This window comes from Lagopus leucura, unplaced genomic scaffold (genome assembly GCF_019238085.1).
Source record: "Lagopus leucura isolate 7727_CA_CO unplaced genomic scaffold, USGS_WTPT01 Super-Scaffold_100001, whole genome shotgun sequence".
Classification (NCBI taxonomy): domain Eukaryota; kingdom Metazoa; phylum Chordata; class Aves; order Galliformes; family Phasianidae; genus Lagopus; species Lagopus leucura.
In genome coordinates this window covers 41,114,704-41,140,304 of record NW_024962262.1, presented here as the reverse complement: position 1 = coordinate 41,140,304, position 25,601 = coordinate 41,114,704, and the positions used below count along the sequence as shown (strand labels likewise).

Here is a 25,601-nt window from a genome sequence, read left to right as displayed (position 1 = left end):
CCTCTGCCACCCCAACAAAGGAAAAGCCGGCGGCACCATCGGAGGCCGTGAATTGTTCAGAGCACACTCACAAAGTTCCACGCAGGGCTCAATGTCCAGCATGCAGGAAGGCCGCATGGGAAGAAATGTGGTTCGCTGGGCTGCAAGTTACTTGCGGGAGAGGATTAATACTTGCTAACCATGTCTAATTGTGAAATTAAAAGACGAGACCAGCATGGGAAGAGAGCTGATCTTGAATTTTTTGTTGTTAAGCACACTGCTACAATTGCTTCCTGCACAGCACTTTCCTCTATGCAAAGAAACGCCACTGCAAAAATAGAGGGGAACATTTCCATACTTTTTCTTCATTGCGCGTGTTGCATTAATGGTCACTTCTCTGTCCTGCCTACACCATCTGCTGAGACACAGAAACTGCTGTGAAAACTGTGAGCAACAGACAATATTGCTGGGGGAGACAGGGCTTAACTGTATAGACAAGACAAGATGGGGAGAATTAAGAATAAAGCAGCTCACGCCAATTTAAAAGGATTGTAACTAGTTTTCCAAGGGCCAGAGGGCAACATATGTGCTGAAACTGCCTCTAAAGCTTTGTCTCAAGGAAGAAAATTACCTGCTTCTAACAATAGGTGCCAGCTATCACTGGAGCCATGTTGGTGTTACATACAGTGCATCACAGATGTGGTGACACAGAAACCCTGCTCTGTGCTGCACCACAAACTTGAGCTCAACCTCTTCATGGACTTTCATGGAAAAAAAGATAACCCAGAAGCTGCTGAATCACTGAACTCTCTCTGGTTAAGGGTTCCCTCTCTCTGACACATCAGAAAGGATATTTTCACACGGCCCGGTGGCAATTAAAGCTCTCCATGCATTAGCAAGGAAGCGACAATAAGAAAAATATAATAAAGGAGACAGGAGACCAGTATTTATGGTCCCACATGTGCTCTCAGCTCAGCCAGATCCAAGTTAGGAACAATCCCTGAGTGAGAGCAGGCTTCCTGCATTCAAATAGGTGCACTAGCCCTAGAAAAAAAAACACTCTGCTTTACTTTCCCTGCAGTATAAGCACATGCTCACATCTTTTCTCAAAATAAGACTGTGGTTAGTATTTAGATATTATGGATACACATTTCTCCAACACACAGATATAGATTACCTTGATTGTTATGTAGTTTTTTAACGACTTAGACATTTTTTCTTGACTTCCTTTAACGTGTAAATGCCCTAGAACAAAACAAATGCATCGGGATAAGTTCGTGTGCTTCTGAATGGGCACTGAACAAGACAAATCTCTGCACTGAGACACTGGAGTCACAGGAGGCAGCAGATGCATGCCAGCCATCTCAATGCAATGCACAAGTTATTGTTCATAACTGTTGCTAGCAGTCCTGCACATCTCCCCGCTCTCAGCTCTAGCTGGGTGGAGTATAAAACAGAAGAAAATGTTATTCAATGAAGAACCAGGGTATGAATAGAAACATTAATAAAGAAATAACAAAGTCCTCATTAATTGAACTGATAATAGATTTTTAAAAAATAAAAAATAAAAAAATAAAAAAAAAAAAACAAGGAAGAATCCTTCTTTCTTCACTGAAAAGTACCTCACCCCTGACTTTCCAGAAATATTTTAAGGCTTTCAAAGGTAGCCCAGTGATAGCACAACACCCTGGAGACCCAGACGTTTTTCTAATATGTAATAATTGCTGGTGGCTATCACACTACACTTTTTTTTTTTAAATTCCAAAACTATTATATTGATACAAAATATCTTGAGCGTACAATTTTCTGCACATTGCCAATTCCAAAACTACCAAATTTACCAAAACTGTGCAAATAGCTGTTCATCACAATGGATTAGACAGGATAAGGAAGACACTCAGATCTGCGTTTCCTAAAGTTCTGTTTTAAAAGATAGCACAGAGCAAGTTTTTGAAAAGCAAAGGGTAGTTTTTACAAGTTGCTTCTCAGAAGCTGCTTTCTGAAAACACAAGTGTTCCTTCTAATACTTACATCTAAAAATCTGACAGCAGCTTGAAGACGTACAAAAAAAGCCTGTGAGAAATATTGTATTTGGGAAATAAAGTCAAAAATGCTATCTGGGAGTCTGCTCAAAGAGGAGCTAGTGAAGGCTGTGGGGAAAATCTGGGCAACACAAGGTGGCCATCCAGATCTTCTACCCTTAAATTGTGTTTCCCTGTTCAGCTCTCAGCTGTGCCCCCACCAAGGACACAGGGCTGTCAGCCACAGCCTCCAAAGTCTGGCATCTCCAGAGCACTCCAGGCAACAAGGAGCACGTCTGCATGGCAATAAGGGCTGCATGCTAATGCTGCTCACCACACCTTCATGTAGGCATGACTCTGACCAGCCCCCATGAAGGCCTTCCATCAGAACCGACTCCTCGTCTGCTGCCTTGGGGAGTTCATCAGATAGAAGAGAAGTACACCCTCTGTCAAGGGTAGCAAAAGATCGGGGGATCCATAGATCCAGAACCAGCTACAAGAAAAATGCACAAGTCAATCAAAACCTCATTTCCATCGTGTTTGCCCTGACCGCTACCAGGCGAGGGCGTTTTCATTACACAGACCAATTTAGGGCCCTAAGCAAAAACATGCCGACTGCCAGAAATACTGCACACCTGCAGCTCTAATGACTCCAGTAAAAATCAACAGACACTTTTGTGAAGGGAAAAGGAATAGCTTGGGTGTGATTTTTTTTTTTCCCTCCTTTTCTAAAGCTGCCTAAATATTGACTGACTTAACTTTTGGCAGCCAAATTTCAAACGACTTGGCCATGATTTCCTAGGAAAGTATCAGTAACATCTGAATTTGAAATAATACTCCTCTTCAAGTGTTTCAGTACTTAAAGAGAATGATTTCATTAAAGAATCACAAAATATAAGGATTTTCATAACTTTGGCTTGGAGCTTTTCCCAGAGTACAAGCAGTCTAAAAATAAAGTCCTTATAAGAAGATTTATCCCCGGTGCAGGGGATTTTCTTCCTCTAATGGGGATTGCTCCTCCAATTCCGTGCCTGCTAAAATTCTGAAGTCTGTTACCAGAATAAACTGTTTCTGAAGCTGATTCGTTTGCCTTAAATAATTCATGCTATCGTCCTCCAGCACAATTTTTTTGAATTAATGAACGCAATCTGTCAGCTCCTAAAGAACCTCAGCATTCAAACTGCTCTTGCAATCAACATTTTCTGGTTTTTCTTTTCTGAGAAATCTTCAATCCTCTTCAGTTTGTTTCAAAGAATACTCCCCCTGTAGTGATGAGTCCAAGCTCAACAACTCGGACTGACTGCTTTGTTTAGCAGAAGGCTTCAGCTGGCAGTGCATCTCAGTAGAAGCGCAGAGAAATCCCCAGCACGGCAGGAGTAAAGCACACCCTGGAGGATGTACCAGCCTCTGGACAATTTCTGTTGACTTATAACAGCCTCTGCATTGGGAACTGAAACTAGAATTTAAAATTCATCCCAAACTGTACAAACAGATACATATTTACACACACACACACACACACACAAAAAGCCAGACTAATTCCCAGAGTGTACCATAGGCTGCACAACTTGTGCTCAGACAAGTAACTCAAAAACTTCAACAAGAGATGTTGCACAAAGTATTGTTCAGTAAGAAGAGAAAACATAGACTGCAGTTGATTTTCTATTGCCTTCAGTACTTTGAAAACCATCCAGAACCACTACAACTACAACAGGAAGTATGAACTTCAAGGTTTCTAGCAGAACAACACCACCAGTATGATCATAAAATGATGTAGTTCAGAGCACTTCGCAGCAGAATCTTCACTGAAGGACATCATATGAGGTGGCAGGGAACAGTTTTACACAACACCAAGCAATATCATAATGCCAAAGATTGAGTGAGTAAAAGACAATTTGGCATAATTTAGTCAGGTGTGAGCAGTAAGGTCACTTCTGGGGGAAGACAACAGATATGTAGAGGATACACCAAGACCAAGGTCAAGTTGAGTCAGTCACTCTCTATAGGATAGGCAGAGAGTTGGGCACCAGTGAGGAGGGTTAAGGGACTACGGTGACATGCCTCACTGCCTCTGCTCTTCCACAACACCGAGGGCTGGATGGGGCCCCGGGCAGCCTGGTCTAGTAATAAATGTAGATGGAGGTTGGTGGCCCTCCCTGTGGTGGGGGGGTTGGAGATTCATGATGCTTGAGGCCCTTTCTAACCTGGGCCATTCTGTGATTCTGGGAGGGGTGAGTGACTTGGTCTAGATGTAGCCCATAGGTGTTACATACCTCCTTCTACTTTCCCAGCAGCAACTTCTTCAATCGTGCCCGAGCAGACTCAACCAAAGTGTCTGACTCACTCAGTCCTCAGTATTATTAATTATGTGTCTTACTCATCACTCAATATAATGCTACTGGAGTATTTAAAGGAGAAGAATATATTTATAAGAGCTTCTCAGGATAATTTACATAGTTACAGATATGTGAATCACATGTTCAAAACTTTCAGTTATTAGTCACTAGAGAATATGTTAGGTTTTCCCCACATTTCAAACCATGCAAAACATCTCAACCGAGATGCTTGTCTGCAGGATCACTGCTGTGAGCTTGGTTGGTTCGTTGGTTTGTGCAGCTTTGCATCCACTCTGTTCTCATCCTCCAGTAGTATGATGTCTTTTCCCTATCATGATTAAAGCCTTTTACCATACTTACTATTTAGCTCAGCACTCTACTTAAAACTTCCTTTCACGCCCACAAACAACTGGTACTGAGACAGATTGGAGAACTGGAGTGGTTTATTCCAGTTTCAAAGCTTTTAAAATATTATGATCAGTTACCTGTCTATCTGGCACCTTCATTCATCCGTCTCCAGATACTGAAGGTTCTATCTCTAAGACAGCAGGAATTTCTACTTTCAGAAGAACATACAGAAAAGCTCAATTATTTCCACTCCCTTTCTGCAGGACTGTTATAACCAAAATAAAATTTGAAAAGAGACTCTACCATAAGCATAAAAATTCTGGAGAAATTCAAATGAAAGAGACTTGCAGGAAGAACTCCTCTTTCCACACTTTTCATTGGGAGTAAACACTGTATGTGGGTAATGCACACACTGTTATTACTTGGAGACTGATTCGGATGATATTTCACTATTTCACTGTAACCATTTCATAAATAAAGGTGTTCACTGTACAATTTCAAGATTCACTCTCATTTATGCTTCTTTGTTTAGTGAGGACAGAACCCGGCCGCTGTAGTACAGCATCTATTTGTAAAGTTTCCCTCATATTTCATGCCACAGAAATGGCAAAACTACAAAAATGAAATAAAATTCCCTAGAGCTCTACATGCCTCATGTCCATATCATCAGGTGATGAATACTTTACTTACCAGAATGCAAAAAATAATTCCCCCACTGCTCACACTGATGATACACCTCGCACTGCGCAATTTCATTTTCATGATGAGGAAATGCGAGATCTATGCCACCGGTATGGATGTCCAGCTGCTTTCCAAACACTGCACTGTAACAATATTTTCCTGATCGGTAAGTAGAACACTACAAAAACTTGTGGTAAAAAAGAGAAAAAAAAAAGATGAAGCAATATAAATATGTTATTTAATGACTCTAATGTAATGTCAAGAAAGAACTTTTCAGATTTTGGATCAGATCTTGGATATCAAAATTGCAGCAGAACTATGTGTATGAGCACGACCATATCTGCCCACAATGAGTTTTCCTCGGCAGGAATGATTATTTTTTCTAATTTAGATTAAAGATTGACAAGCAGGACATCTCTTTTCCTTGTCCTGCTACGGTATCAGACAGCTGCCTTCATCTGCAGGCAAAATAACTTCAGTGACAACTGCTTCCTCAGATTTGGTATTACCATTCTTGTTATTACCATTTTGTACCCGTCAGGCCACCCAGAGCAGGATGCCCAGGGCCACGGCCAGGTAGCTGCTAGAGACCCTCAGAGAGCAGACACCACAGCCTCTGTGCAGCCTCTGCAGCACTCCATCATCTGCACAGTGCAGAAGTACCCCTGGTGTTCAGAGCGAGCTTCTACATTCCAGTTTGTGTCCACAGCCTCTTGTCCTGGCATTGGGTCTCACTGAAAGGAGCCTGGCTATGTTCTCTGTGCACTGTTCTTTCAGGGATTTATAGATATAAATCTGTACTGTTTGATACACTTTTAAACCACCTCAGTTCGGGCAGAAGAAGATAAGAAAATCAGAAGAGGAAGACAGTGTTCCTGTAGCCATTTTGAAAGCCCGTGCCTCTCTGCTTCTTTCTGCCTACTTGAAAATCAGATTAAGCACGGATTTCTGGAGACCTCATCTTGCCTGTGGAAGCACAGCGCATCCCATTGTCAGTGAAGGTCCAAAAAGGAGACCAGATCAAAGTCACATCAGATGGTTCCCTTCTGCAGGACTACACCAGTGACCATTGCTCCTCTGTCACCTTCCTACACATGCACATCAAAGATATTCCAAAATTAATTCACCTAGCTCCAAGTGCTTGGAGATCTTCGGCAAAAACAGACAAGGAGTTATTGCTTAAAATTAGAACCTGACAGCCGACTGTGACAGCAAAACACTTTACATAACTTAAAAGTCTAAGTTTCCCATTTTCCACAGTCCCAGATTACTACACTTACACTCTCTGCATGACTCTACATCTATTTCCACGGCGAGAGCCGCATCCAGACACAGCAAAGGTAAGTTTTTACAGAAAGAGACAGATACTTTAAGTAGCATCACAATAGCAGATATGCAATTTTGTAAAGGGTTGTTATTTCTTATTTGGAGTGCACTTGTGTCACAGGCTGCACTTTAAATGCAGCACACTTCTGTGTACTTCAGTTGCTTTAAGCGCTGTTCCATAGTGCAGAAATTGTTTAGTGACATAAAATCTCTTTTTCTAAATGCTTTTCACTATCAAGCAGTAATTACTAACAACCTTAGGTATACCAGCACAGCCTGTGGAAGAGAAAACTAAAGCAGTTGTTCCACATGCTTTCAGCTTAGGTTCCAAACATTCAAGAGAAACCAGCTCAGGTCTCAATAATTTCTTATTAGCTTCCAAAGAAGACTTGAAAGTAATGAAAGCTAAGTACCATCATCAATCTTTCAGGATGAAAAAGAGTTAAAGAGTCTTTTCTAAACACAAATTAATCGGTCATAAATTAGAACTGCACTAAACAAAGTACTACTATCCTGTGGAGTAAATAAAACAAAATTCCAAATTAAGAGCAAATTAATTTAAACCAGCTCTAAACAAACTGCTACCATGCACAATTTGCATCATGCTCACAGAATATACTGCCACAAAGAAAACAGAATATGTAAAACTGCAGCTGACTTTTAAAGAAAGCTGTGTAATGAGAGATGTAATTAGCACACACATCCACAACTGCTGCTAAGACAAGGCCAGCAAAATCTTCTATGTTCAGTGGAGCTGGGATGGAATTCCAGGCCCTGTCCTCCTCATACTGCACCACAGACTTGATCAGGTTCGCTATGGATTGCAAAAAGTGGAAGACAGATGAAAGACACACTGTAACTTTTATGAAAATGCTGGTTACTCAGTTGAAGCTAAAAGACTCCCTAATCAACTATGTGATCCTGTGTGGCTTATTTTAAATGCTCACTTTTCTCTCAAAAGAGAAAAGTGACAAAATAAAACCAGATGCTGCTCCATCAAGGCAGAGGAGGAAGATTTGTGCCACACTCAAAATCCCCAAACTGGAGCAAATAGATTAAAACTGGTTCTTTCTACTGATGAGAAGAAAAAAGCAGCACTGCTGCTACCATTGCACTGTAACTGAAAACAAGAAACGACAATGGATTTTAAATACAAGAAATCTGACCTTGATATCGTGGAGCATTCAATGTGCCACCCAGGTCTTCCCTTTCCCCAGGGAGAACTCCAGGATAACTCTTGAGGTTTGGCAGCTTTCCACAGGGCAAAATCTCTACCGTGCCGCTTATCCGTATCAACTGCCACAGAAAAGAGAGTGGTTAATGGGACATGCCTCAGAAAAACACAGTGAACAAATGAAAGAAAGTAGAATTGCATGCTTAGTGAACTACTCAGATTTTATTCTCTTTGCCCAACTTTTCCTCCATCTTTTTTCTTTTCCTGCTTATACTGGGTTTCCAGTCTTCTCATCCTGTTTAAAAAAAATTATATATTATGTTGAATCTGATTTCTGCAGGCTAAGAAGATGGATAAGCATCTGGATGTAAGAGTCTTTAATACATCCAATCCTTCCAATCCTTTTGGCCTTCTCCAGTCTTGTATCGCCCATTTGCTTACTTATCAACCAGTTTCCTAGGACAAACAGGTTACATTGCAGCAGCAGAATTTAAAAAAATCCTTCAATACTCAACATTGTTCATCTGTTTTATCAGCAGATAGAAGTTAGATTTACTTCTTTCCTCTGCTTCTACCAGATCACTAACAAAAACACTGTGCATGACTGGGACTAATCTCATCCCCCTAGCACTCCAGCACCAATATATTTTTGGAGCTCAGATGGTCACTTTTCTCAATCTATTCTAATTGCACTTTATTGATATTACATAGAATCAGTTTTAATTCAGAATGTCATGCAATATTAAGTAAAGCACTTTACAAAAATCCATTACACCTGCTTTATCATTCAAAATTGATAAGAAATAAAGGATAGAAACACAGCCCAAATTTTATCTAGTGAATCTTCACCTTGGCTCTTTCACTATCTTGCCAAGCCCTGGCTGATTTGTGCCTGTTGACTCCGTGTCTCTCTTGATTTTTCTCAGTATATTTCTACAAAAAAAAAAAAATCACTCTTTGTCTACTCGGTTATAAACTCAATAACAGACACAGAATCTTCAGAGACTGGAGTAAATTTAGTAGCAAGTGAATTGAAGGGAAACAAGGTAAAACATGAGCGGTTGAGGCTCAGGGGCACCTCTGGAGAATGTCTTGTGCAACCACCTGCTCAGTGCAGGAGGCTCAGGGTCACATCCTGTGGAACTGTGAGCACCCTCAAGGGAAGAAACTCCACAACCTACTGCTAGTATCTTCTGCCCAACTACACTCTTGTTAATACTGTATGCAGAAAGCCTGTGAAGGCAGCAGGTTTAACAGCGCAGTGAAACACAGCACATCCCTAGCCATACTCACTGGGGACCCCTATGCTACTAGGTGCCTGCAGCTAGTCAGGGAGATGTTTTCAGCTTGTCAGGAACTGCTCTATAACACAATCCCTTTGTGTGCTTTAATGATACAACTCCAAAGCAAAGCTGTAAAAAAGCTTCCGGCTGCAGCTCACTTGAATATCACCTCCTGGGCATTCTCAGGAATTGCAAACAGAACATTTTCAATGAAGACACAGTGAACTTCAGCACACAAAGCATGCAGAAGATCTGTCTTAAACTCTCCTACACAGAGACTTGACCATAGCTGATTTACAGAAACTACAGAGAGGATCAGCAATCGTGCTCAGCAAAACTGCAGCGAAAATAGAATACAACCAAGGGTACAGGTGTATGTTACCACAGCCCACCAACAGAGCTCATACAATCACTCTGCTTGACAGTAGTGGTAAGCAATGAAAGATGTGAATGCATCTGGTTAGTGCACACCAGTAGGGTGCAACTGCACAACTACAACAAGGCAGGTGATGTTTCTCCCTGCCAATCCTCACTGCTGCCTAGCGTGTGGGCTGAGAGCATCACCTCACTACTCAGTCTGTATGTATTGCTCCAAGGATTTAAATAAAATTGAGAACCACAACTGTTTTAAGGCACTGGAACAAAAGTGGAGAGAAAAACCAAGCATAAAAAGACACCACTAAGCTTCCTCTTGCACTGGCAACACCTCAGTAAGTAACTACTAAAACAATGATGTTCTGCTTAACTGAAAAAGCTGTCTATATACAAGTTAAAAAACCGCTTCAGACTGTTGAATGAAGGTTTATATATCAATACATCATGAGTTCAGACAAAGCATTAACACAAATTGCTACCAAGAACTTACCTGCTTCACTTTGTGTATCAGCAGAAACAGCAGTTAATACTCCATACCTTTCTCCCCAAGACTTGACATCAAAATAAACATTGCCTAATAGAAAAGAAATATTTAGCTTCACAGTAAAGATGGGGAACGTTCACTGTTGATACAATGGAGACGAAAGCAGAATAAAACACCCTTGTACTTCCATTTGAAATTCAGAAATGCTACAGCAGTAGCAGCCCACATTTCTTTATTATTAGCTTTCCAGTAACCTAATTTACTCATTTTGCACTGAAGATAACGTTGTTTTCTGGAGATCCCCCTGGGTTCTTCCCAGGACAAGTGATCCATCCTGAAGCATTACCTATACTGTTCCTGTTACAATACACTTAACACTCTTCTACAAGCATCAGCTCTACTAAAAATTTCCCACACGCTGTTTGCAGGTATGACTTTTACAGTACATAGGAGACGTCCAACTCCTGCTCAGAGCTAACAGAGCTAACCCCCAGCTCCCTCAAAAACCTAGGCCAGGGCTTCCCCACAGGAGCTGAAACAGCAGCTTATTACAATAAACATTTATGTTCAGTATTGAATCACTTCTTGTTTAGATATTGACTCAAGAGTTGTTCTGCACAGTTGCATCGTAACAAGCAAGTTGCTCACACCATGATAATCAACATAAGGAAAATCTGGTACAGCATATCTCATCTGACCCCAAAACAGGATCCCTTTGAGTGCTTGCTTTCCATGCATGTGAGTTGCCTTGCTACAAATCTTACCTTGTGAAGTTGCATAAGCCTGCCCGTTAGCAATTATTGTCTTTATGAAGGAAATTATCTGAGGAATGTTTTCAGTCACTCTCATATATACTGTCGGAGGAAGGACCTTAAGTAAAGAAATTGTAACAGTTCATCAACCCACACGTAATGCACTGCTGACAAGCCACTCCAAATTAAGAAACTGACTTTAAAGAACATCTGTTCTAATCTTTATCTTAGCAAAACAAACAAACAAACAAAAAAACCCTGTGAATATCGTAAGGTCACAAGCAGTACTTAACATGTAGATAATATTAAAATGAAATTGAGGAAGAGACAGATATAATAAATAATCTGCTAGCTTTCACCAGAGGCTTACTCCCTGCTTCTGGACAAGAAGCAAAGTCATCTGCAATCAAAGAATGAATATTAGATGCTTTATATACTTCAGGTCTGGATATTCCTGCATGACAGTAAACACATATTATCTATAAATCAAGACCTTATTACACAGAGTGGAAAGTCTGTGTTCCTTCACAAATTTAACTTGTGACCCCTCTTTTAACCCCTCTCTGAATACCCAAGTTTTGCTTCCTTTCCCATTCTTAACACAAAAGATGTGCAATACAAAGCCTTTGTCTTCTCAGAAGAATGAAAAAGTAAAACACTACCCAGTCACTGAACAACACTTCATAAGACAAGCAACCAATTGTTTTTTTTCCCCCTCAGATCAAACTGTCAAATTCAGATTCCTGACCAAAATAAGTGCTTGGAAAGATTCTAAAATGCAGCAGCTCACGTATCTGTACCTTTAATGATGCCATATCTTGTTTAAAGTCTTCTTCATACATACGAGCAAGAGCTACTGGCGATATATTCATCTGAAAAAAAAGATTAGTAAATCAAAATAACAACATAAAGTACCACAATCTTTTATCAGACAGTTAACAGCTAATTGGCAGAGCCCCCAAGGTAACGAGGCAGAGAGGCTTATTAATCTAACTAACATTCATGAGGAGGCAATGCCAGCTTTTATAACTTCAGAGCAGTGTTTCATCTAGACTTCCAAACTGCCAAAATATTACAATGTCTTTTAAGAGAAAGCAACCAAATATTAAAATAATGAATTCTTTCCCTCCTCTTAAGAGGGTCATATTCCATTTCCAGTGACAAGATATACTACAGCACATGGATATAAAATGCATTCCACCTACTGTCAAGGGACACTGATACCACCAATGTGTCAGAAAGACAGACCAGAGACTTGTAGGATGAGTCAAGATATTAATTTGCAGCAATTAAGAAAAATAAAATATTTCTGCTGATCATTACTCACATACTTCAGTACAATCAGGAAAATTAACTGAGAGCCAGTTCCATATTTTTCCAGGTATTTCTCAAACACCTCCACATTGCTCATTCACGGACTGACTGACAGAAACAGGAGTGCTCACAGAAATGCAATCCAAAAGGAAAGGGGCAATTTAAACATGACAAGACACTTGTCTCAAACGTTCAGAATAGGCCAGGACTTGAAAGACACGTGATGGCAAATCCTGTCCCAGCAAGCAAAAGCATGATATGATAGCATATATGCTCTCGTGAGACCCCACCTGGAGTACTGCATCCAGTTCTGGAACCCCCAATGCAAGAAAGTAAGGGAGCTGTTGGAGCAGGTCCGGAGGAGAGCCATGAAGATGATCAGAGGGCTGGAGCACCTCACCTACAAGGACAGGCCAAGAGAGCTGGGGCTTTTCAGCCTGGAGATGAGAAGGCTCTGGGGGACCTCATAGCAGACTTCCAGTACCTGAAGGGGCCTACAGGAATGCTGGGGAGGGACTTTTTGTAAGTAAAAAAAAACAGAGGAAATGGTTTTAAAATGGAAGAGGGTGGATTTAGAGTAGATATTAGGCACAAATTCTTTACTGGGCAGGTGGTGAGACACTGCGACAGAGAGGCTGTGGATTTGCCTTCCCTGGAAGCATTCAAGGCCAGACTGGATGGGGCTTTGAGCAACCTGTTCTAGTGGGAGGTGTCCCTGCCTATAGCAGGGAGTTGGAGCTACATGATTTTAAAGGTCCCTTCCAATCCAAACCATTCTATGATTCTATATGAGAGCATCTCAGATCCAAGCTTTTACATCTTCTCTGAGTAAAACCTACCAAGGAGGAGCCAACAGACTGCCACTCTCTCCAGCTTACACATAATCAAATCATTAACACAAGAAATCCAAATTTTTTACTAGAGGATCTTTAAGGGGTGGGTATCATATCTGAACAAGCTGGTCTAGGTGGGAGTTCTGATAAAAGACAGATATGATGCTCATCCAGCAATGGAAGGAGGAAGATGCTTCAGCACTGAGGCAAAGCCATGCTTCTGCCTGCAGACCAGACAGAGAACTCTTCCTGTGATGTGGTTCATCTCAACAAGCAACTCAGATGCTTCTTTGATCAACAGAAAGACATTCACTGGGAGACAAGGAAATCCCTCCCATCCAAATGGGCACCCAATTTATCTCTTCCTCAAAGGACCACGGGGGGAACGGAGCACTCTCCTCACAGAGCAGATGCCCAAGTTTCAGATTCAGTATAGATGAGTCCCACCAGAGGATGGACAACACAGTCAGATACATTGATTCTGGTGTCGTAATGTTTCAGATACAGAGGTCCCAAACAAAACGTGCACAAAAGGGCAAGTATTTCAAAAAGAAAAAATATCCACATAGAAGATTTCCACATAGAGCCAAAGAATGGAATAACTGAACATACTACCTTCAAAATAAAATCCCATGGGGTTCTGACAAAGAAAAAAATGTCAAATACATGCATATAGATTTTAAAAGGTTGTGGCTTTTTGTTGTTGTTAGAAAGTACTGGTCTTAAAAATAAAACCTGCAAATGAAGTTTCTAAGGGAACAAAAATATATTTCTTAGAAGAGAGCAGTGCTAGCATTCTTTTCAATGCAGTACTGCAAGAGTAATCATTTATGTAAGGAATAAATAAAGTGATACCTGTCAAATTATCTGGCTCAAGCATAAGACTTGCAACTGTAATTACAGTTCACTTCATTCACAATCCAGATTTCAAAAACCAATATTATGTTTATTTAAAAGAAGTTTATAAAGCAGAACACATTTGTGGCATTTTACAGTCCAAAAAACATTAAAAAAAGAAATTGGAATAGTCATTCACAAGCTCAGCTGTTACAAAAGATCTGATTAAAAACCAACTAGGGGCTACTTACAGCCATAAAGCCTTTAATTAGGCCAATAACTCTAAGAATTCAGTGAAAAGTTGGATTGTGTTGATGTATTTTTTTAATTCACAATTTTTGTATCGATCTTGCCACCGAGCCCCAGTCTTGTCAAGACTTACCCAAAGAAGGTGCTGACTTTGTAGCTAGATGGTGCTCGGCACCTTTTAGGAACTGCTCTCAACCTTGTGTATCATCACTTACATGCTGTCTTTAACAATCAGTGACACAGAAAACAGAACTCTGCTGGCTGAAAGTTTCAGTTCATTTCAATTCTAGTAAAGGGACATCACGGCTTTTTATTTTCCACTGCCTTCCAGACAAGGCATGAGGCTGTGAGGCCCACTGCCTCAGGTGCAGATAGAGGGCTAGAATCCCAAAATTTCTTATCTAAATTAAAATATATATATAGTACTAAAACAACAAACAAATGTAGAACATTTCCCTATATAACTAGCAGTAGGACGTACCAAACGTTTGGGTCTAAAGCTGTAGCATTATATACCTACCTCATTGGCTCTTTTTATGATCTTGTCATCTATGTCTGTAATCCCCATCACCATGATAACTTCAGTTTCAAAAAAACGAGTCAGTATCCTTCGGATTATATCAAACCTAACATAGGAGCTGGAAAAGAGAAAGAGGAGCTTTTAGAGATGCAGTAAATATGAATAAAACTCTGGAAAAAAATGACAGCTGTACAGATACCCCAAATACCCAAATACTTGCAAAAGAAGGTCTCAAGTACATAAAATGCTTTTCCAAAATTAATTCCAATCTGCACAGAAGTCAAGTAAATTTCAGTTGAACTGCTCTACCCTCTTCTGGCATTAGTGACACATTACAGCAAATTTTCCCCATTCTCTTGCATCTCTTTATGACAACAATGGGGTACTTTTGAAACTGCCTCTTAAGCAAAAGACTCTTCCAAAGAACACAACGTGACATATAAGCTGATCCTAAAAAGAAAACCACCCTAGTCTGTATGCTACCAGGTTCTCAAAGCCCGCAGCCCACAACATGGAGAAACAAACCAACTCACTCCAACATTGCTCACAGATGAGTGGTAGCTACAGATACAAGCACAGCTATAGTTCATTAACACATCACCACAGATCTTTTCTGACAGCAAAGAAGAGTTGCTCTGGGAGGTTATTTTATAATAAATTTGAGTTGTTAAAATGAGTTTTTTAGACTCAAGAATAGATTTTCAGCACCATTCAGGCTCTACATGACAACAATGAATATTCAGTGTGGACAGACAGACCCACATACAAGTGGTGCCTCCTGTTGTCATGGGCTCTGCATTCTGAATTCTCAAAACACGCTTCAATTGGGTAAAGCCCAGCTTCTGTGAGAAATAAGAAAAGGTGACTGCAGGCTCTCAGTCCATTCTGCAAGACCAGGAGAAATCTCAGCCTCCTCTGGTTTTGAAGAAACCCAAGTGCACTGCACCTGCAGGATGGAGTAAAGGAAACCTCAAGACCTGCAGCTCTCCCAGTGCCCTGGCTGGGATGCACCCCCAGCATCTGTCAAAGCAAATACGTGTAGGAAAACACCATCAGTGGATCTGTACCCTTTTCCTCAGCTGCAGATATCAGTTAGCATTAAGAGACACAGACCTGCTGGAGTAGGTCCAGAGGAGGACAAAAAATATGATCAGAGGGCTGCACCACCTCTCCTATAAAGAGAGGTTGAGGGAGCTAGGGTTGGTCAGCCTGAAGAAGACTCCAGGGAGACTTCACTGCAGCCTTCCAGAAAAAGCCTACAGGAAAGATGGGGAGGGAGCATCAGGGAGTGTAAAGATAGACAAGGAGCTTTAAACTAACAGGCAGTAGGTTTAGATTAGGTACAAGGAAGAAACCCTCCAAGACTAGGGTTATGAGGCACCAGAACAGGCTATGTAGAGAAGCTGTGGATGCCCCATCCCCAGAGGTGTTCAAACCATAGAATTGGATGGAGAGGTGTCCCTGCTCATGGGGGTTGGAACGGGATGGTCTTCTAAGGTTCCTTCCAAGCCAAACAATTCTGTGATGATTTCAGCATGTGCAGTATCTTAATAAAGAAAAATACATTTCTGATGTTGTTTGCACTGTGTCCATATTAGAAAAAGGCCTTTTGGAATGTGCCACATGCTACCAGGGAGACAGCTGGTATTAATGAATACCAGCTCACCGGGAGCAATATTCATCTCATGTCATGACACTATTCCAGAAGAATATTAAATTATTCTTTGGATCTCTTTCAAAGGGACAATAGCAGAATCAAAAAGCTTAAAATCAGATTTAACAGTGCTGCAGATTTAATTTCCAGAGCACATACAATCTCTGGGCTGTTCTCTCCCCTCTGATCTTCTAACTTAATCGATGGAAGAAGCCCTGAAATAGCCTAAGTAAATCTCAGAAAGCAGGCTCCTTACAACTTCAGCATCAAACTGCAAAGAAGAAAGCAGTTCAAAAGAAGTAGGTGCTCCAGCAGCCCAGAAAGCTAACTACACCGTGGGCTGTATCAGAAGAAGCATGGTGAGTAGGTCGAGGGAGGTGATCCTGCATCTCTACTCTGCACCGGTGAGACCTCACCTGGAATACGGTACTCAGATGTGGAGTTCAATACAGGACAGACGTGGACCTGTTGGAGTGTGTGAAGAGGAAGGCCACAAAAATGATCCAAGGGATAGAACACCTTCCCTATGAGGACAGGCTGAGAGAGCTGGGGAAGAAAAGGCTCTGGGAAGATGTAGTGGCAGACTTTCAGTATCTAAAGGGAGGCTAAAAGAAAGTTAGGGCCAGACTCTTTAGTGGGGTCTGTTATGACAGGACATAGGAAAACAGTTTCAGAATAAAAGAGGGCAGATAAGGAAGAAGTTTTTTCACAGTAAGGGTGGCGAGGCATTGGCACAGGTTGCCCAGAAATGTAGTGGATACCCCATCTCTGAAGACACTCTAGGCCAGGCCAAAGGGAGCTCTGAGCACCTTGATCAATTGGACTAGATGACCTTACAAGTCCCTTTCAATTCCCTATGATTTTTTGGGGGTGCCACACCAGGAAGAATAGCATGCAGGATTTATCATAGAATCATACAATGGCAACAGTTGGAAGGCACCTCAAGGATTATCGAGTTCCAACCCCCCTACCACAGGCAGGGCTGCCAGCCACTCAACCAAGTACTAGATCAGATGGCCCATGGCTCCTCCACCCAACCTGGCCTTAAACACTTCCAGGGATGCGGCACCCACAGTCTCTCTGGAAAACCCGTTCTAGCACCTCACCACTCTCTCAGTAAAGAACTTCCTCCTGACATCTAATCTAAATCTCCCTTTAGTTTAAAAACCATTCCCCCTTGTCCTATCACTATCTACACGTGTAAAAAGTTTATTTCCCTCCTGTTCATAAACTTCGAAGGTCACAATGAGGTCTCCCTTCAGCCTTCTCTTTTCCAGGCTGAACAAGCCCAGTTCCTTCAGCCTGTCTTCACAGGAGAGGTGCTCCAGCCCTTGGATCATCCTTATGGCCCTCTTCTGGACCCTCTCCAAAAGCTCCACATCTTTCCTGTGTTGGGAGTCCCAGCCTTGTGGTATTCCCAAAGCTGAGGCCTCATGAGGACAATCACCTCCCTGTCCCTGTTGACCATTCCTCTTCTGATAAAACCCAGAACACCATTGGCCTTCCGGGCTGCAAGCACACTCCGCTGGCTCACTTTCAGTTTTTCTTCAACCACAACCTTAAAGTTCTTCTCAGCAGGGCTACTCTTAAGGAGCTCTTCTTCCAGCTCGTATACATATGTGGAACTACCTCGACCTAAGTGCAAAACCTTGCACTTTACTTTGTTAAACCTCATTAGATTCAGAAGGGCTCATGTTTTGAGTTTATCAAGTTCCTTCTGGATGGCATCCCTTCCTTCTGCTGTATCAACCGCACAGCTCAGCTCAGTGTGATCAGTTCACACTTGCTGATGGTGATCCCATCATCTATGTTAACTTGATCCCATCATCTATGTTACTGATAAAGATGTTAAACAGTACCAGACCCAGGACAGACCCCTGGGGAACAATGTTTGTTACCAGCCCCAACCCAGAAATAGAGCCAATGACCACAATCCCACGGCTGTGATCTTCCAACCAATTCCTTATTCATCAAGCAGTTCGCTCTTCAAATCAATTTCTCTCCAATTTAGAAATAAGGATGTGGAGGGGACCTTGTCAAAGGCCTTGCAGAAGTCCAGATGACTTCATGCCTTCACTTTTAGAATTCTTGTGATGAGATCAGATGCTGCAAAGGTGCAGCACAATGAGGGACTTCTGTAGGAAGGACACCACAGCAAGAGCTATCGCTCCACTTGACTTCATATTTATTCCCAGTATGCTTCCTGGCTTGTAGACTCTCAGCAGCAGCATTCCTCTCAGCTGTGCCAACCAATGCAATATCCTTACAGCTCTACAGGTGGGCCTAGCAATTGGTAAAAAAAAAAAAAAAAAAAAAAAAAAATTAAAAATACAATATAGAATCATAGAATATTCTGAGTTGTAAGGAACCCACAAGGATCATCAAGTCTGGCTCCACATAGGACCACTCAACAATCAGACCACATGGCTGAGAGCAGTGTCCAAACACTCCTTAAACTCTGGCAGTTTGGAGTCGTGCCCACTGCCCTGGGCAGCCTGGTTCCATGCCCACAACCTCTGGTGAAGAATGCTTTCCTAATCCCCAGCTGCCCCTCCCCTGACAGCTCCATGCCATTCCCTTGTGCCCTGTCACTGTCACAGAGAGCAAAGCTGCCCCTCTGATAATAACAATAGCAGCAATAATAATAGTAATAATAATAAAGTATGTTCTGCCATCTAGAACAAAGCAGCTGAGCAACAAAATGCCAAAACTGACATATGCATGACTGCAGACACTGGAAGGAATGGTTAATGCCTCTCTCATTGAAGGGTTCACCTGATCAAAAAAGAGGATGATCTTCAGTGCAGGCACCTCACTCTACCATAGGAAACAACCCATGAAGGCACTAAAGAGGCAGCAACAGAATGGTAATGCTGCTGCTTATCTGCATGACACACTGCTTTGGGTGTGACATTCAGCCCCACCTGTTCTTTCATACAACAGTAACTGAAGCTTGGAAGTGGTAGTTTGGGCACAGGATATAAAGATATGGGTAGGGCTTCCCTTCAATCACAATAAGATGGAGAACCGCTGACCAAAACCGGCACTCAAGAGATGCAGAATGATGTGAGACCAAAACGTGTGGTTCTCTGCCCTGCTAAATGAATAGGCTCCCCAGGGAGGTGGTTGAGTCACCATCTCTGGGTGTGTTTAAAAACCATTTGGACGTGGTGCTCAGGGACATGATTTAGCAGAGGGTTGTTAGAGTTAGGGTAGTACGGTTAGGTTGAGGTTGGTCTCGATCTTTAAGGTCTTTTCCAACCTGAGTGATTCTATGATTCTTAGCTGCTCCACCATCCTGCTGTGCAAGCTCTCCTTCCTCAAAACGAAGTTTCATCAGTGATACTCCGTTAAAGGAGCATCACACACACCCGAGCAGTACTAGCAGAAGAGAGTAAGACGAAGATGAAAGAACTAACAGCTGCCATATCGAGACTCGAACAATCCACTCTGTCAAAATCACACCGACACAAAAGGAGGGTCTCCTCCGCTACCCGCCCAGGATACCCGCAGCCCCCCGCACTCACCAGGCGTGCCCGAGGTGCGCGTGGTCGTACACGGTGGGCCCGCAGCTGTACCTGCCGAGAGAGCACACACGGCGCCCGTCACCCCGCGCCGGACCAAAGGCGGCACCCCGCAGCCCCCGGGCGCCCCGTTACCAGGTGGCCACGCCGTCCTTGGCCAGCACCAGCGGCTCTTTGCTGCGGCTCCGGCTGTTGTACGCCACCACGCCGCACGCTCGGCCCGCCGGCGGCACCCATTCCCTCCGCCGCGCCTCCCCGCTCCGCCGACGCCGCGCCACAACGCCACCGGCCCGGCACCGTCGGAACGCCGCGCCGAGCAGCATGGCCGCACCGAGGGGAGGGAGGAGGCGAGAGGAGACAGCGACGAACAGCCAACCGCGACAGCCGCGCTGCCCGTGCAGGGAGACACCCGGCGAGCTGGGTAGCTACAGCCGCGGCGCAGGAAGAGGAGGGGCCAGCGGCGCCGCGCCTCGCGGGGCGGTCCCGCTGCCGGCGTTCTTGGGTCCGAGCGCTGAGGGGAGGCTGGGCTTACGCCGCCCGGATCTGCTGTGGAAGTTCTGAACTGCGGAACCAGAGTGAATAAAAGTTCGATGGAACGCACGCGCGGTTGCTAGAAGTCTTTTTAAGCTACTGCTTGTTTTAATCGCGCAGGAACCGGGGAAACAAGGGAGAACTTTGCAACTGTATGCCGCATTTTGCCTGCCGCTCTCCAGCCCCTGAGCTGCTTCGGCTGCTGCCGCTTTCAGGAATCCTGGCGGTCTGTGCTGAATGTAGAAGCTGGTTACCCCACCTGCTGCAGCCCGCGGTGCTGCCTGCTGGAGCGTCCTGAAGGGCCCGCCAGGATGAACACGCTGGGCACTGGCTCTGGTGAGCTGCCTGCCTCACAGACGTCATGTCCTGTTGAATCTGTCGGGGACGGCTTTCGTGGGTGTTTCTCATATTTAACAACAGCATTCAGCTTTCCCGAGGAAACGGCACAGAGCTGTCAGAGGAGGGGCAGCTGGGAGTTAGAAGGTTCTGTACCAGAGGGCGGTGGGTAGGGAACAGAATGGCCAGGGCTGTGGGCACAGCCTTGAGCTGCTGGAATTCAAAGGGTGTATGGACACCTCTCTCACACGTGTGGTCTGATTGCTGGGTGGCCCTGAATGGAGCCAGGGGTTGGATTTGGTGATCCTTGTACATTCCTTACAACTCAGAGTACTCTATGATTTTTTTACTATTATCATAGTAATTTCTCTCTTCATACAGTCCGCCTGTACCTCACTTAGTCACACAGTATCAGATACAGAGCCCTACCACAGACAAATGGTTTCTCTCCTTAACATGCAGTTGCTTTCCATAATACTTCTCACTGAACAATCCTAACTTCTTGATCAAATAAGAAACCTATCCTACTGTTTTGCATCTTGGAGGATGAAGCTCAAAGGGACCTTGTAAACGTTTGCTTGGTACATTTCACAAGAAGCTTCAAAAGCCCCTTATTTCAGTTTCCATAGCAAGCTGGTTTAGACATCTTCATCGTTCAGCACGTCTTGTTAGGAGTTGTCATTAACTCCGTTGTGTGCTTTGTTCTGTACAGTCAGAGAGCCCAAATCAATACTAAATAACATGTGTTTCTCTGGCATGTGTTCACAGGAACACGTTGCTGGTATCTGTGGCCCTTCTAGAATGATTCTAGCCCAGAAACCTGGTAAGGAAACTGATCCTGAGAAGATAAGGGGGGGAAAAAGGCTGTGAAGACAAACTACCAACCATAGGGGAAGATGAGTTAAATCCACTGCAGTGGGCTGAGCTTCTTAGAGCTCTGTAGTAAACCACAGTCACCATCTCCCGAGAGTGTGTATGAGCTCAGCCGGAGGACAGATTGGTGTCTATCTGATGTTTCCAGCTGCTGAGGTACATCTCTGGAAATCATGGTGGGATTCTGGAGCTCCTTGATCCATGTTGTATCTGAATTTTCTTCTACCCTGGCCTTGCAGCGCAGTCACTGGTTGTAGTCAGAATTCGCAGGGCACCCTTCATGCAGTGCTGTTTGAGCTCACAAAGCGCAGCAGATGTGAATGGCAGCAGCCAGAAAACACACGTGAGGCAGTGAGACTGACAGTCCCAGGGCAAAGAGATGAGCAGCTGCATCCAGTGAAATACCTTTCTTCTTAAGCAGGGCTTAATCCTTGTTCTTCTATTACAATACTTTTTAAAGAACAAAAGGCCTGGGTTAGGTCAGTTCTTCCTGGAAAGCAGCAGAGAGACTGACTCAGTGACCCAGATGTTACAGTTCCATCAATTCCACACCACTTGTTGACAAAAGCAGATATCTCTCACAGACAGCACCTATTGGATGACAGTCTGAAGTGTGACTTTTCTGTTGGTCTTAATACTTGCAAAACTCAACCCTGCTCATCTCGCATGTTAAACTTCTGCTGTTTTGTTTCCAAACCTTCAGCTGTAAGCAAAAATAAGAGAGCTGTAAAATGCCATTTTAACCTCCAAGGTGAGTATGAATTCAGTCTCCTAAAAAAACGGACAAGATGAAACAACAAAAAACACCCATATGTAACTGTAGAAGAAAGGGATAAAGCTATTAAATGAAGAAAAAACAACAGTTCATCAGAAGGAATAACTCATCTGAATTGTCTGTGCCTATGAAGTATGATGACCAATGATCAGAAGACACTGTTTTCTAATAAAAAGGGACACAGCTGTAGCAATTGCACAGTATTTCATGCAGCAATACTCAATTAAAGTGGAGAAAAGAGGCAGAAGTCCTTACACATCCTCAATATCTACATTCATGTTTGAATGTTTGAGATTTTATGCTGCTTACATTAATAATTCAGAATGTTATGCTGATGATCTGGAGACAATTTCTGGAATATTCACGTTACATGAATCATATACACAAAGTATGTTACACAGTAGCTGTATGAGCTGTTGATCTGGTTACATGTTCCTCTGATTCTCATTGCAAAGAGCTCAGATCTTCAGCAAGGTCACAGCTCCAATTAACTTTCAAAAAACTTAAAATCGGGTTTCTAAATAGGAAAAGCCTTCGTACAATCAGAGCAGAGGAGCTTGGGAGCAGGAGCATTAGATACACCATCCTCCCATGAGGCACAGAAAATAGGAAGAACACAAAAGCCCACAACTCTCTTCCTTCTCTGACACATGGCAGTCATCCCCTATGCTTGTGCGTGCTCTGTCACTGTAAGGAGCATGCCTCTAATAAAGAAGAACTGAAACTCCACTCAAAGTCCTCCATCTCATCTTCCTACTTCAGCTCACATTGAAAAGGCCAATGTAAAACGTAGAGAAGGAACTGTGAAAGGAGTTACTAAACACTCCCAGAACTCAGCCCTACCCTTGCTGCAAGACTGGTGCAAAGCCCAGCAATGCTTTTTCTGTCACTCTTCTGGCCCACACCAAAGGGCAAATGGAAGAAGACTGAGCAAACAGCACCCCCGCAGCAGGTGACAGTTCTCCATCCTCAACGCATCCTCACCCATCTGCTTTTGAGCACGTCACTGAAGCTTGGCAGACCACAGCTACACTTGGAAGTTACACCTCCCTATAACAAGGGATAGAATTTCTTGTTTAACAAATTAACAGGTAACTTTTATGAACTGATTTCTTATTTGTAGCACAGCTAACAGTAGTGATTGTTAAAATCAAACGGCGATTTGTAGCTGAGTATCTGCTCTATCAAATAGCGTTATTGTGCTCTTTGCACCTGTAGTAGTTTCCATGGAAATAAACAGGAGACATTACTTTCAGAGCTACCTATGTCTAATTAGTCCCGTGTGTTTAGGATGGCTGTGGCCCTTCTTGTAAGAATGGCTCTCCTTGGGATTCACCTATATTTTTGTTAAACATCTGGTTTCTACCACGTTACAGCTAGCTATCTGCTCTAGTTCTTATGCTACCGGGGTCTGTTAACCACCTTTAATCGCTGACAGCAGCTCAGCTTCTTCAAGGCAAGAGCGACTGCCCAGGTGGAGCCAGCGATTCAGTTGTGGTGCCTGCAGGCTGCTGCTGCCACTGCACTCTCTCAATGCCGCTGTAACTCAGAACGCGCTGGCCCAGGAACGCCAGCTTGGAGCGCTGCCTGGATGCTGTAGTACACATAGTAACTTACGTAAAGAGCTCAGATGAGCAACGTCTGCTACAGCAAGCACAGCAATTCAAAGAAACAGAAAACCAGGGGAAGAACCAAGAACTTAAACGCATCTTCAGGAAACAAGAAGCTGCCCTGTGAAATAATAGAATCATAGTATGCTTGGGTCGGGAGGGACCTTAAAGACCACCCAGCTCCAACCTCTGCCGGGACAGGGCTGCCAGCAGGAAGGGGCACGCGGTCTGCAACCCTCACAGACCTCAGAAACACAATCCTTGGGCTCTATGCCGACGGCAGCCGGGCGCGGAGGCCCTTCCCGTGCCTCACACGATAGTCAGCAGAACGGCAGCGCCTAACGCACAACCGCACCAGCAGGTCCGGGCTTAGAAGCCATGAGTCAGTCCCCTCAATTAGGGGATTGCCGGTGACGTTTTAAGAAAATAAGACGGCGAGCGTTTGTTTTGCTTTGCGAGAGCCGGGTTAGTTTTTCCAGACCCTCCCCGCCCCTCCTAACAGAAACCGGAGATCTTCGAGCGACCGCGGGCACGCCGCGAGAGGAAATTCCAGGTAAACACGAGCACATTCCCCCCGAGCCGAGACGCAGCCGCCTCCCATCCATCCCTTCAGCGCCCGCCCGCCCGCAGCCCTCCTCCCGGCAGCGAGGCCGTCGTCCTGGCAACGGGCCGTGACCACTGAAATAAAAAGGAGATTAAAGCGCTCCGCAGCGGCGGTGACGTCGTCCCGCGGCACGCGCAGTGAGAAAAGCGCGTTGCGTTCTGTATTTAGCGAAGAGCGAGGCGCACAGCCCCGCGCCGCTGCATTTCACAGGGCGGGAGCGCTGAGGCGCAGCCCCTGCACCTCGGAGCCCCTCCCCGAAGGGGCGGCACCGGATGCGCGCGGCCACCCGCGGCTCTTTCGGCTGCCTCGGCCAGGGCGGGGACGCGTCGGGCGGGAGAGCGCTTCGCTCCCGGCTCTTTCCACCGCTTCAGCCAGCTAGGGCTGTGGAACACGGCAGCGGTACGCCAGCGCCTCAGCCCCAGGGAGGAGCAGAATACCGCCGCCTGTCACTGACACTTCTCTCGCCGCTGAGCCTGCCGAGAAACATAGTCTTGCCCTGCCCCGCCACAACGCGGCTCCATTTTCTACTCGCGCAGCGGACATTGCGCATGCGCACTCCGCCCCCCCCTTTTTTTTTTTTTCCCTTTTTTTTTTCCCCCTTCCTTCTTCCACACCCCTCGGCGCGTGTTCCCGCCCCTCCGGTATCCCGGGAGGGCGGTGTTGTCACCGCTGTGCCCTCCCTCCTGCTCGGCTCCGATTGGCCGAGCAGCCGCGGGGCGGGCCACGAGGGAGCGCGCGATTGGCCGGCGCGGCCGCGGGGGTGATCGATGCGCCCGCCCGCTGAGAGGCGGGAGGCCGCGCTGCCCTCCGCCGGGCCCGGCCCGGCCCTGCCCCCGGAGCGGGGTGGCGGCGCCGCGTGGTTCCCGGCGGCGAGCGGCCGGAGCCACTCCTCGGCTCTGTTCTCGCCGCCCGTGCCCCAAAGCACCCCGCTCCCCTTCAGGCCCCGCGCGCCCTCAGAGCCCAGGCGGAGCCGCTCTCCTCCGGGCACGACTTCTCCGGAGCCTCCGCCTCCCTCTCCCCGCGCCCACACCGCCTTCCTCCCCCCAAACGTGAGTAAGGGGCGGAGGAGGAGGAGGGACGAGGAGCGCGGGGCGGCGCCGAGCCCCGCCGCGGTTCCGGGCGGGGGAGGGGAGCGTGCGCGCGCGGTGTGTGCGCCCGCGTCCGTGTGTCCGTCCGTCCGTG

The 25,601-nt window shown here is 44.8% G+C and overlaps 1 protein-coding gene across 3 annotated transcripts in view; it reads right to left on the bottom strand.

Moving 5' to 3' along the window:
- The window catches only part of CARS2 (cysteinyl-tRNA synthetase 2, mitochondrial), a 33,671-nt gene extending 13,550 nt beyond the window's left edge, over positions 1-20,121 (bottom strand). Inside the window, exons 1-10 of one of the 3 annotated variants that reach the window (XM_042866897.1) lie at positions 19,826-19,852; positions 19,694-19,744; positions 18,434-18,449; positions 14,513-14,630; positions 11,560-11,631; positions 10,772-10,877; positions 10,014-10,097; positions 7,858-7,987; positions 5,375-5,508; positions 1,157-1,224 (exon numbers count right to left, since the gene is read on the bottom strand). In XM_042866897.1, coding sequence (XP_042722831.1) covers positions 1,157-1,224; positions 5,375-5,508; positions 7,858-7,987; positions 10,014-10,097; positions 10,772-10,877; positions 11,560-11,631; positions 14,513-14,566 — 648 coding nt within the window. In that variant the 5' untranslated portion in view covers positions 14,567-14,630; positions 18,434-18,449; positions 19,694-19,744; positions 19,826-19,852. Of the gene's footprint in view, positions 1-1,156; positions 1,225-5,374; positions 5,509-7,857; positions 7,988-10,013; positions 10,098-10,771; positions 10,878-11,559; positions 11,632-14,512; positions 14,631-18,198; positions 18,396-18,433; positions 18,450-19,693; positions 19,745-19,825 lie in introns of those variants that run through there. The other 2 variants (XM_042866896.1, XM_042866898.1) reach the window with 2 other exon arrangements.
- Positions 20,122-25,601: the final 5,480 nt, after the last annotated feature.